General features: G+C 42.1%; 2 protein-coding genes across 2 annotated transcripts; one reads left to right on the forward strand and one right to left on the reverse strand.

Moving 5' to 3' along the window:
• The first annotated feature begins 437 nt into the window (after positions 1-437).
• LOC120822404 (uncharacterized) lies at positions 438-5,421 on the forward strand. The gene is made up of 4 exons (XM_040182076.2): positions 438-559; positions 1,497-1,666; positions 2,184-2,574; positions 3,442-5,421. The coding sequence occupies exons 2-4, from the start codon at positions 1,504-1,506 to the stop codon at positions 4,229-4,231; spliced, it is 1,344 nt and encodes a 447-aa protein (XP_040038010.2). The 5' UTR covers positions 438-559; positions 1,497-1,503; the 3' UTR covers positions 4,232-5,421.
• Positions 4,977-11,574, reverse strand: dcun1d5 (DCN1, defective in cullin neddylation 1, domain containing 5 (S. cerevisiae)). The gene is made up of 10 exons (XM_040182142.2): positions 11,267-11,574; positions 9,846-9,897; positions 8,790-8,832; positions 8,590-8,692; positions 7,711-7,876; positions 7,295-7,386; positions 7,064-7,172; positions 6,797-6,901; positions 6,538-6,640; positions 4,977-5,421 (listed from the first exon to the last, which is right to left on the reverse strand). Exons 4-10 carry the CDS (start codon positions 8,658-8,660, stop codon positions 5,366-5,368), a joined length of 702 nt encoding a protein of 233 aa, XP_040038076.2. The 5' UTR covers positions 8,661-8,692; positions 8,790-8,832; positions 9,846-9,897; positions 11,267-11,574; the 3' UTR covers positions 4,977-5,365.
• Positions 11,575-11,963: the final 389 nt, after the last annotated feature.

Genomic DNA, 11,963 nt, shown 5'->3' on the forward strand with positions numbered 1-11,963 from the left:
TATGCAGAGTATTTGAGGTCAGCATCCAACGCAATCGTGTTCCTAGAGATGAGAAATCCAATTTGCGCTAATCTTAAATTTCACAATATTGCTAAATGGTGTTTGAAATACAAATATCATGCCCGTTAATACATTTTAAAAAATAATTGGAAAACGGGGATGTTAATAAAAAAAAGGTGAAAAGGAAAGGTTTTCATTTGATTTGGTTTTAATCATCGTTAACTTGTATTCAGTGTTTGTTTTTAAGTAGTTTAAGTTTGAAAATGAATAAATAATAAAACTAAAAGTGACCTCTGAAGGCTGTACTGCTCACAGAGTTTAACTTCTGCTGCTGTTCAGAAAGGAGGTGGCTTTATTTATGTACAATGATTCTGCCTCTGCGTTGCAATTAATCTTTAACATCATCAGAGGACACACATCCACAGTCATGTGAGGATCTGCACTTTACACTCTGCCAGCAGAGACTGGAACGTCCAAGACGTCCATCAGACCATGTGTGATCACACAAGAACGGGACAAACACGGCTGCATCTGGAGGAAATTACAGGAGCTGTCTCAGGTAAAATATCATACTCTTAAGGAATCATACTGTTATACTTTAAACAGTAAGACGTCTTAGTTTAATGTATGATCTGATAAGTAATGAGTTTGCATGCTAAAAAATATCATGTAACATATCAGCAGATACTGACACCAGAGCATAATGGACTCTGTTCCTCAAGCCACTCATTTGTTCTGATTCAGATTCAAACTGTTCAATGTATAAGGTAAATTTTTTTATTAAAACTATTTTATTGAATTGAGATTGAAAATGTATCTTTAAAGTCACTCAACCCCCCCGAACAGCTACAGCATGTTAAGGTCACTTTGTCTACTCGTACACTTAAAGCTGCTTCTGTAATATATAGTAACATGCTCCAGACAGAAAGGGAGCAGCATTTCACCTCAGGTTCATCCAAATAAAACTCCTACGACAGGGAAATAAAAACAGTGGGTCCAAATAATCCTGCTGTCCTACGACCGTCTCTAGTGTTTGCGTTTACGTGCTGTACAGAAAACAAATGCTTCGCTGGTTGTAGTCGATCCAAAGTTGCAAAAAGAAGCAAGCGACTCAGGGCCATGGGCACAAAAACCCAAACTCATGAATGTTTGCTTTTTTTTGTTGCTATTTTTGCTTTTCAATGGGACGATTAGAGCCATTTTTAACTGAAATTACTAAGCATGCTTGGCTGTGAGATACTAAATCAATAACAGCGACTTCACACAGAAGCTCCGGCTTCGGGGCCTCTTGGGGCCACCTTGAATGTTTGTCAACAAATCCTGGTCCTTCTGCATGGCAGCTTATGCTGTATTTGCAGAATGGTCAAGTATTTCAAAATTGCATTCAAGTAGTGTACTGGATGAATTCCACCAGTGACAGCTGCTGAGGAGCCAGCTGTCAGTCCTTTACTGCACGCGAGCCATAAAAACACACCTGACTCTCATTTCCTGTGCAGGTTCAAAATGTTAACCAACTGGTTAACGTTCACAGCCATTCTGGCCGCCTCAGCGAATACAGAAAGGGCAGCAATTGGCCGCGGCACTCTGACCGTTGCACCAACCGTCAGGGTCACGGGTCACCGAGAGGTACAGCTGACTTTAGACTGTGGGGACGGAAGGAATGCAGGTCAGTGAAGAGGACTCGACACGGAACAACTTGATGCTTTTTAATTCACCTGAAAAAAAGCACTCAGAATGAATACACTCACAAGTAGAGAAATACTGATTCCTTTATTATTAGGCACGAATATTGCAGGACAACATTAAAGTTACATGCATAACAGGTATCATTTTTCATCAGAACTAACGTCCTAAATAGGTATTACAGTTTAACCAACAACGCATTATCTTTTCAACACACACATACCGAAATATCTAAAACAGCTCATACTTAGCATATCTAATAATTTCCCACACAGTTAAAAAGAAACGAGCGAGCATTATTTGGGGACTATTTAGTCACACAAATCTGTTCATGATAATGAAGGAGGAACATTGGTGCAACAACGTGGCTCTGATACGCAAGTGTTTCATTGACAATAAGAAATGAGCAGCTTTATCCTTTAATAGTTGACCGTCACACCGTTAGCAGTGGCCTGCTGCTATAAATCCTCACCTGTAACCGCTCCTGCTGTAATGTGCAGGTGCAGTCCAGCACTGGCACACCCCCTTTGGAGACATCCACGCCCCCTTTGGAGACATCCACGCCCCCGGTTCCCACGGAAAACCGGCGCCCGTCGTCCTGCAGCGCGACGGGAGCCTGACGATCCCCAACGCCAGCAGCTTCCACCGCGGCGTGTACTACTGCCTCCTGCGGCACACGACGGGCACGACACTGCGGCCCTACGACCTCCATGTTGACGGCGCATATCAGCGTGGCGACGCGTTCAGGTTCCGGAGGGACGTTCGCTCGGAGGAGCAGACGGAGGCTGCAGTCTCACACGGTCACTTTGCAGGAGCTGTGGCGGCGTCAGTGCTGGTGACGTTTGCGGTGGGCTTCGGTGCTGGAGCTCTAACCAGGACCCCTGTTCTCAGGTGCGCGCAGGTCCCCGCACATCACAGCCTTTATTAATCCATCAGATTGGCAACACTAGTCCTAAACCTGTCGCCAAGACGCTGCCAGCAGATCTACCACTAAAGATGGATAAGAGGCACTCACATGAACCACATAATAAGGCCACACCCCGCTGGAAAGCCTAATGACTGGGCAACTAAGCCAACTAAATCAGCTTGAACATGCTCCAAACACGAGGTTTAAATGAGCATGTTTATTGTGACTGATCGCAGAACATTTGAGGAGTATGCAAGCTGTGAATACCAATGGATTACACACAAATATGTTCAGGAGGAGCTAATGGTAAGATCGTCTTTTCTTTATCCGAGTGTAATCTAGTATAACAGCAGGTCCTCTTCATGTAGCACAGAAAAATCAGTTTCATGTTGGCCACCGTGATTCATTCAAATGCCCAATACACAGAAGTTGTAGTTGTCTGCAATGTGAAATCTCAAATCCTTTAAACCTGCGGCCTCTCAGTTAGCTGTTCTCCATTACAGCCATAGCTCGGGATGTAAACCGGACAGATGGCTTTAGTGCCGGGAAACACCGCCAATGTAGCCATTTACTGGTCTTTTTCCCATGTTGCTGTTTCAACACGTGAAATACTCCCCTTTCTAGCCAAAGTTGAAATACACATCTGTGGACTATATTCTTTACTGTACTGCCACTAAATTGTCTTCATTAAAAAAAACAATTGGTGACTTAGAGCCCAATGATGACATGGCAATTTTCTATACATTGTATTGAATTAGTCCTTATGACAATGTCAGTCTGAGTGTTACATTGTAATTACAGAGCAGACATCTTTAGTCCAATATGTCTAAACTCCATTGATTTCACTTTAGGTGTTTAGGGGCAGTCACTACAAGGCTGCGATCACCACGGCAACACCATCGCCGAACTGACACGCCAGAGGGTGATTTTGAAGCCACCATGACAACCAAGCTGCCTACATTCAACAACCAAGCCATCAACATGGTGCAGGAATCAGACGATGACTCTGCAGATTGTACAGTGGCGGAGACGTCTTCATCGACGCCCACACCTCTCCAAGCAAAACCGCAGAGAAGCTTCAGGCAAAAAGCGGACACCACGGCCTATCTGGAGGGATGGGACCACATGGAGAAGAGTGCGGCAGAAGGTCACATGGGTAGGAATAAAGTGTGTGATGGGGAGGCCAGGGGAGAAGGGGATTACTACCTGGAGGATGGTGGGAGTCAAAGCGAAACGGAGGACAAGTGCAGCGAGTCCAACGAGGATGTGGGCCAGAGAAGAGGAAGTACTGAGGAGAAAGGGAGGGATCAAGAGGAGGTAAATGACGGAGCAAAGAGGAAAGCGGACGGAGAGACAGACGTATGCAGCAGCAAACAGGAGGGAGGGGGAGCCAGGTCGTCGTCGCCCCCCCCAGACCGCCATAGACGCGTCATCCGCCTGTACCAGTACGACGAGGAGGGCCGGCGATACGGTCACCTTCCAGACGCCAACCCCGAGCCAGGCCCGGCCCAGAGACTAAAGCAGCGCTCGCTGTCATTGACGCGCCTCAACGCCATCATGGCCGCCGCCTCTACGGGGCCACTGGACACCAGAGAGACGGGGGCGGGAGAGGAGAGGCCACGCTTCCACATGGAGATCTAAACCCCTCCAGCAGCACATGCCTTGCAAAAATATATACATGCATATGGCAGCGGCAGCCAGTGCTACGCCCCAACGTGACGTCACCAGCAAGTGGATATCAACACCTCATATCATCCTCTGAGCAGATGGTGGGCACTCAGGTTCTTCAAATCAGATCATAAGTAGCTTTCAGCCTTTCAGGGACAAACAAAGAGCAGGTTTCATAAGTTCCAGGTTACATCAGCTTAGGCTCAGCTTTTAAAAGATGAATTTGAGCTTTGATAGCTATGGCAACAGGTAAAAAAATAAATAAAAAGTAGCTAGATTAATGCCGATGGCATTCACAGCACTCACCCACTTCACCGTTTAATTAGAAACAGATTTTTATTGGATTATATGTAATAGGCCAAATTGTCTAGACTGGTTTAGTGAAAGGACAGATGGATTTTCTGATGAATAAAAAGATAACTAACCATAATTATTGGGTTAAAAAAAAAAACAATAACGTCCTCATTTGAGCAATCCAGGAGGTGTAAGATGCAGGTGAGCAGGTCAGGGCCACACAGTAAGCTACCACAGTTAAAGAGCCAAATTCAACACACGCACCTTGGTTCTCTTTCTAAAATGGAAAAGCCAGTTGACCCTCATCTCATGGTTAAAGTTTCAGCTGCTCTTGTCTTGGACGCCCAGACACTGCATGAATTACAAAATTCCCACCAGACACGCGTGTACTTAAAAAGGTGTTCTGCCAATTATTACAAAGCGGTTCATAATACTTCCATTTCCTTTTTATTACTGTGAAAACATCTATAAACAAGACACAAAATGGAAAAAATAGTTAAGAAAACGTAAATTCCACAACTCTTCTCTCTGTCCATTCTTTGTGTTTGTCTTCTTATCTTAAGAATGTTTTCTTTCCTCCAAATGAACACTATAAAAGTGAACTCCAAGAGAGAAAGGCCTGTTCCCACATGGATAGGGATGATTCACTAGTCCATATTTGTGTGTGTGTGAGATTGTTGAAGTCTGTCAAAGTAAGATCTGTTTGTTTCCCCCCTCCTTCTTCCTCAAACAGTACAGGAGGTTCCTGCAGTGTTCTGTGTTTTTTTTCTTTTTTCTCCCCCCACTCTTCTTTTGGTGTTGTGACTTCATCTGCTACAATGCCGACCAAGTTTTCTGCCATTCCACAAACTCGTCTAGCAGCACTGGCCCTGCGGACAAAAACCACGAGGACATAAATAATATTTACAGATCCTACACTTTTTTCCCCCCCAATATAAAAAAATGTAGCGCAGCCCACTATATAAAATTGATTTTTTTTTAAGTTACTCAAAACGTAAATATTTCACAGCTACCATAGTGATTAGTGGTATAACATCAATCTGTCACTTCTCTGAACTTTTTTCCTCCAATTAGTAAATTATTTATTCTAACAGCACTTGAACCCAGCATCAGCTAGTCTCTAAATTTAAGACGGTGTTGTCCACATCTATGGAATTCATCTTGGGAAGTTGAGACATTTGTGAAAGTTTTACTGGCCAAATTACTGCAACCACTTAGTCACACAGTCCGTCGCATAACGAGCGTCCTGGCAGTGCTGACCTTTGAGGGAACGGAGAGAAGTCTAAATGCAGGAAGCTATCATATTAGCAGTGTTGTGTAACTCTGGAGAGTCGACCAAGAGAGCTCTCCTTGCATCCACTACTAAAAAAGGTAGTAGTTACAAAAATATCAAATGTAAAGAAAACATTTGGTCTCTAAATTACACAAGTTCTTTTTTAAATCCTTTAAAATTGTTATTGTTGATGAGGAGGAAAAACAGCAACTAAAATTGAAGGGTAGTCTGAGGCTAAATGTAACCCCTTCACACTGAAGCATAAATAAATCTCACCAAGATTACAGTTGGCAACATCGAATTCTAAAAGCAAAGCCATAAACATGCATTCTCTCTAATGGCCATCAGGGGGACACTGCTATAGAAGTCTGAGAAAATCACCGCGCTTCTCTCTCAATGTATTAGGCGAGTAAACACTGCAAACAGTTGGTTTATGGTTTCAGGTCAGATGGTGGTCCATTTATAGTCAAACCGAACATACAGAAGGGTATGCTCTATATTAACAGTTTGCTGCAGTGTTGTCGTTTTTCTCTTTAACATCAACCCTTTCAGAGCATTCCCAGTTCATGAAAAATGTATGTAAATATTGGTTGCCTTAAACTGTCTTATTCAGTAGTCCACATGAATACAGTCTAAAGGCCAACGCGGCATGAATTCATTAGCTAGTGACATTTTCTGGTGTGACCGAAGTGTGGAGCTGCTGTATACTCACAAGCTCCGTCTTCATCGTAGTTACTGAGGTCTGTGTTGATGGTCCTGCTGAACTCCAGAACGTTATACCACTGGTCCTTGTTCATCCCCTTGTACTTGGACTGCTGAGAGACACAAATGAAGGGTATGGGAATGCAGTGATTTAAATCTCATTATTACTAAAAAAATAAATAAAGTAATTTTGCAATCAAAGTGATGGTGCTTTTTGCAAGCGATCATAAGAAAACTAATTATTGCAGCTTCTGAGAGTGGGGATTTACCTCCAGGAACTGGTGAAAGACTGGGAAAAGTGGCCAGGTTCTCTCCAGCAGCAAGGCCAGCATGGATTTAGCCGTGTCCATGTCCAAACTCCTCTGGTCCTTATCCTAAAGACAACAGATCATCTCAAACATAAAGCTCTCGGGTAACACAGCTGTTGAAAAAAAAGGCTGAACAGCCATTGCATCAAAAAGGACCATAGCAGATGAGTCAGATGGGAATAAGATTTTTCAGGGGTGTCAATTCTTTAAACAAAGCAAACAACTCACTCTGGCGAAGTCGAAGGCGTATCTGTAGACATTTTTGAAGACTACAGAGTCGTTGAGCTCACCGCGCAAGTAATCCAGTTTGCTCTGTAACCTCTCTGTGCAGTCACACCTGCAAGTAGTTCAAGAGCCACCAGTCACACAAACAGCTCTCGTTCAGTGGAGGCAGTACTAAACTAAATTTGGGTCATAAAGACATGAGTTTGGACATTCATTCTCAGAAAACTGACTTACTGTAATAACGTCATTCCCCTGAGCCACTCCTCTTTTGTGAAGAAGCCCATGCTTGCTGCTTCTAGATGCCAGGCGAGCACCAACATGATAATCTGTGAGAAGAGATGAAAAGCTTTGATTTACATCAGTGCATGTGCACAGGGCTCTTCATTTCCTCCACGGTCTCCCGTGTCATCCCTCTACAATTTGCAAGGTGGTGGAAATGCAGGGTAGTGGAGCACAAAACACCCTTCGTTCCAATAAATAACTTTCATATGTGCAGCTCTGGTGCAGTAAAGCAGTATTGTGTCAATCGGTCTCTCTGGGTCACCGTCCTTGCTGAAGTATGAAGCTTCATAAATAACTTTGAAGTAGGAGTGACTTGAGTCCTCGGGTCAACCTTCAACACAACACGGGTAGGCGGGGGGGGGGCTCACATTCTCCGGTTCCACACCGATGTCCTCACAGAACTTCTCCATGGCGTCCGGGCCGACTACCTTGTCGGGGCCGGCGTACGCCTGGAACCACGCCAGGCACTTCTTGTTGGAGAAGAGCTTCTCAGCGGTGACAGGCCTCGCGCCTCGCATCTGAGGTCGGGTGAAACTGCAACACACACACACCAGATCTTTGTGTTCATAAATCCCACAGCATTTTTTTTTTTAAACAAAAGAATGACAAGCAAAATGTTGAATGATGATGAATAGCCAGTCAATATGGGCTCCATGTTAACCAACGCTCAGTGACGCTCGGCCTCTCATAAGCTAAATTAAACAAAACTGACATCCCTATGCAAACGGTCAACTCCAACTTGAAGTATTAAGAAAACATGCTCGCACATATGACCCAGTGAAGCCCATTTGACTGTTGCACACACTTCTACCATTGTAATCAGGGGGATTAGGCTTTAAATAAAGTTTTACGCATTGCGTTTTTGAATGTTATAACTTATTTCACCAGCAAATATTGCTAAGTTGATAAGTTTATTTATTTTAACAGTACGCTTTTTTTTATGTAGTGAGGAAGACCCTAAAGAAGAGCAGAGAGAAAAACAGAAAACGTCAAAGTTCAGAGAAAACAGACGCCCATTAAACTGGCAGCCGCCAGCTTTAATTCTTACACGTGCCGTTTTGTGTTACGGATTATTCTTAGAATGTAATAGAACACATTCCGGACACAAACTAAGGGCTACGCTGCAAAAAAATAAAAATAAAATAAATGAAATCGGATGGTGACGAGTTATAAAAACAACCCAGAGTGGCTGAGATTTCATGCAGTGACATAAGCGTCACTCACTCAGTAACTTTGTGTCTGCTTACCCTGTGATTTTACACTTGCGCTCATTATCATCTGCATCAGGAAGCTTCCTTTTCTTCTTCACCACAGGCATCACTGAACCTTTACTGGGCTTCACTAGCTGGGCTAGTTAAGAAAAAACAAAGAATAGATCCACATGCTGTCACTTCAACACGACGACGAGAAGCATTAAGGGATGAAATGTGCAAGATGACAGTCATACCTGTGTACTTCTTGCTGCCTTGTCCATTCAACTCCAGGATATTCTAGAATAAAAAAGAAGGGTGAAATCAATAATCCTTCATTTCAATTAGAGGACAGAGGATGAGAGAAGCTGTATTGTCAATATTTAAACATTGCATTCCATTAGCAGTGTATGGTATGGGTGCGCAGTATCAAATTGTTCGAAATTATACTAAAATTTTCAAAATGTATAAAAAGTAACACAATGGTCATACATGTTGAGGTTATAAACAATCCATTTAAACAATGTTTTTCATCTTTATATTTCATACCAGATCAAAAAGGGATGTTTCGTCACTGTGCCTTCACAAACAGACATTGTTTTGGAACACAAAACGCTGAATGGCGGACTTCTAAAAAAGGACAATGTGCCAGCAGCTGTCACTGGTTTGACTCCCCAGTCCACAAATGTCAGCACAACACTGTGAATATGTCAATTTAAAGATGGGTTCAACATTGCTTTTGGTGGGTTCAAATGCGATCATCTGCAGCAGAAACTATTCCTTTCCTTCCGTTTAAGTATTAATAAACAAAGAGCCCTCTGACCAGCAGTTAAACAAGGAGAAGAAATCAGCAGTCATTGGTGACACCAACAGGAAGATTCAGCATGACGTGCATTTCAGTAGTGCCGCCTGTAACGAGCCGGAATATTAACATATGTCCTGCTTTAGCAGAAGGCTCAAAAACATTTAACAGTATTCACCCCATTGTGTAGTAGTGAAAGTGTTTTACCATTTTTTTTCTTTTATGGACAAAAGTATGTGAAATGTACATAAAACGTTTGGCATCTATATTACACTGTTCTTATCTCTGTTTATTGAAGGGACGACAAAAGTCAATATAACAGGTGACCCCAACCTTTTAATTGAAAGTGTTCTTCAAATAAAAGATGTGTATAATAATGTATAATCAATATTAATTCTGGATTGGAATCAAGAATAAGATTGACAGAAATACCATGAGATATTATTTCAGAGCTATATTGTCAAATCCATGATTTGAGCCATAACATTGAAAAATAATCATGGCTACTTACAAGCTTGTCCAGCGTTACTGTTGCTGTACTGCTGACAGACGTCACAGTTCCTCTGTGTGGACAGGTGACAAACAAAATGGCATTAGGACATTAAAACAAACATGCTAAACCTTCCTTATTAAAACAAATGATTGACAGCAGCTCCTTACTAAACATTTTATTATACTCAATTACCCAAAGACTATTTTATCTTTGCTTTAAAGTTAAATCATTAGGAGTCCTCATGGGGTCTAAACACACACATTGACACACACGCATTATAACAATTTACATGTGAAATTATAGAGCCATCCTTTACCATTCTTTACATAGCAAACTCTCCAAAATACATTTGGCACATCACATTCAGCCACAAGAGCATAAAGAGCAAAGTGTTATTATTCTTAAAAACAACAATTGGGGAACCATTGGTTCAGTACAAGTCAGTCTGACATGTCCAGTTTTAAAGAAATAAAATCGATCTCAGAAATGAGCGTGTAGAATTGTGCTGTATAAAGCAAATGTACTGGTTACAGAGGATAGCTCAATTACAGATTGTAGTATGCCGTTCTTAACAAAAATGTTAAAAAAGGACAATGTGCCAGCAGCTGTCACAGGTTTGACTCCGCAGTCCCCACCTGCATCATTTCATCATCTGCAGCAGACTATTCTGCTATCCTTTAGCACAGTTTAAGCAATAGTAACCTAACGTTAATTAGTAGCTTGAATTTGTACAACGCCAACCCTACGTAGGAGCTAAACAGGGTTTACATAACGCGGACAGGATTGTTTTATAAGACGATGGGCTTCACGAAAATGACTGAACACGACTAGAGGATCTCTGCGGTGTAAACTCGTAAGCAAGGCTAATGTTACGTGCTGTGACGTTAACTGATCGATAAAATGGCTTTTTTCATTAAAAAAAAACATGTAAACAAATGCAATGTGTCGGAGACATCTTTTAGCAAAGACTAGATGCCTCGCATTCTTACGTCACCCATCTGGCCAAACATTCGTCAATCTGACGACTGTTTTAATTTTAAGTTGCTGTTGATTCAAACGGCTTTCGTGCTCACCGTTACTGCTAGCTGGACACGGCTAACGAGGTTAGGGTGACTAGGTTATATAACTCGGGAACAGAAAACGCGTCTGGTTGTCGAATAAACCCCACAGAGACCTCAAATACAACACCTAACACACACAATTAAGTTCAAATTATTCCGGGGTTCAGTCTTCGATGCTAGGACACGTCTTTTGTCTGTTAGCTAGCGGCGCACCACGGGCGTCAGAGCTAACGTCTCACTGCTAACGTTAGCTAACGTTAATTTGTCAACAAACGCGTCAAGGGTTCACAACCCCACCAGTTAAAGCGAAGTACGAACGAGTTATTTGTTTTACCAGCCGATAGTACACGAAGTAATTGAACACGTCAAAACTCTTACCCTTGTTAGACTTTGGCTGACAAATGTGTTTCACCTGCTTGGGATACACCGGGCTTTTTTCTGTCGCCGGCGTTTCCGGGGAGTGGACGATACCATCGGGGCGCTTTATGGGGGTGTGATACGAAATAAGTTGTCCATGTCTAGCATAGTCTTTGCATTCGCACACATTTACAAGGAGGGGATAAGAAAACACTATTTGTAATACAATCTAGGTAAACGCCAGTACTAGTAGTAGTGCCCTCTGCGAGGAGAATAGTTATAATAGCAAGTAAATTAGTTCCCTAAAAAAGGCCTTTAAAAAAAATGGAGCAGTCTGTTATTTTTGACACTCATATGTAGACTCAGACGTGATAGAACACACATGCAAACAACAAACAACACAATCGCGGACCATAAAATGAAAAAAAAAACACTGTTTGACGTTTCTATGTATTTCAATTTGTGCAGTGAGATGTGTCTGTTAATATTTGGTTTCTTAATTATTCATTTTTATCTGTCAGCTAGTTCCAGTATTGGCGATAACCGTGATATTTAAAAAATGTCAATCAATATCATTTTAATAACTCGTATGATCATTTATGTATGAAGTATAAAACACACGTCTTATATCCTTCTACACATCTGCTCTTCAACTATCAAAATCCCCTAAAAACTTATTTCATCTTGTGTTTGTGCATTTTCTTTATTTTTTAGTTTG

This window comes from Gasterosteus aculeatus, chromosome 1 (genome assembly GCF_964276395.1).
Source record: "Gasterosteus aculeatus chromosome 1, fGasAcu3.hap1.1, whole genome shotgun sequence".
Classification (NCBI taxonomy): Eukaryota; Metazoa; Chordata; class Actinopteri; order Perciformes; family Gasterosteidae; genus Gasterosteus; species Gasterosteus aculeatus.

Coding starts and splice junctions, on each gene's coding strand:
- LOC120822404 (XM_040182076.2), top strand. CDS start 1,504: ATGTTAACCAACTGGTTAACGTTCACAGCCATTCTGGCCGCCTCAGCG. Junction 1,667..2,183: donor TGGGGACGGAAGGAATGCAG/GTCAGTGAAGAG, acceptor TGTAATGTGCAG/GTGCAGTCCAGCACTGGCAC. Junction 2,575..3,441: donor ACCAGGACCCCTGTTCTCAG/GTGCGCGCAGGT, acceptor ATTTCACTTTAG/GTGTTTAGGGGCAGTCACTA.
- dcun1d5 (XM_040182142.2), bottom strand. CDS start 8,660: ATGCCTGTGGTGAAGAAGAAAAGGAAGCTTCCTGATGCAGATGATAAT. Junction 7,173..7,294: donor AGGGGAATGACGTTATTACA/GTAAGTCAGTTT, acceptor AACTACTTGCAG/GTGTGACTGCACAGAGAGGT. Junction 6,902..7,063: donor ACGCCTTCGACTTCGCCAGA/GTGAGTTGTTTG, acceptor TGTTGTCTTTAG/GATAAGGACCAGAGGAGTTT.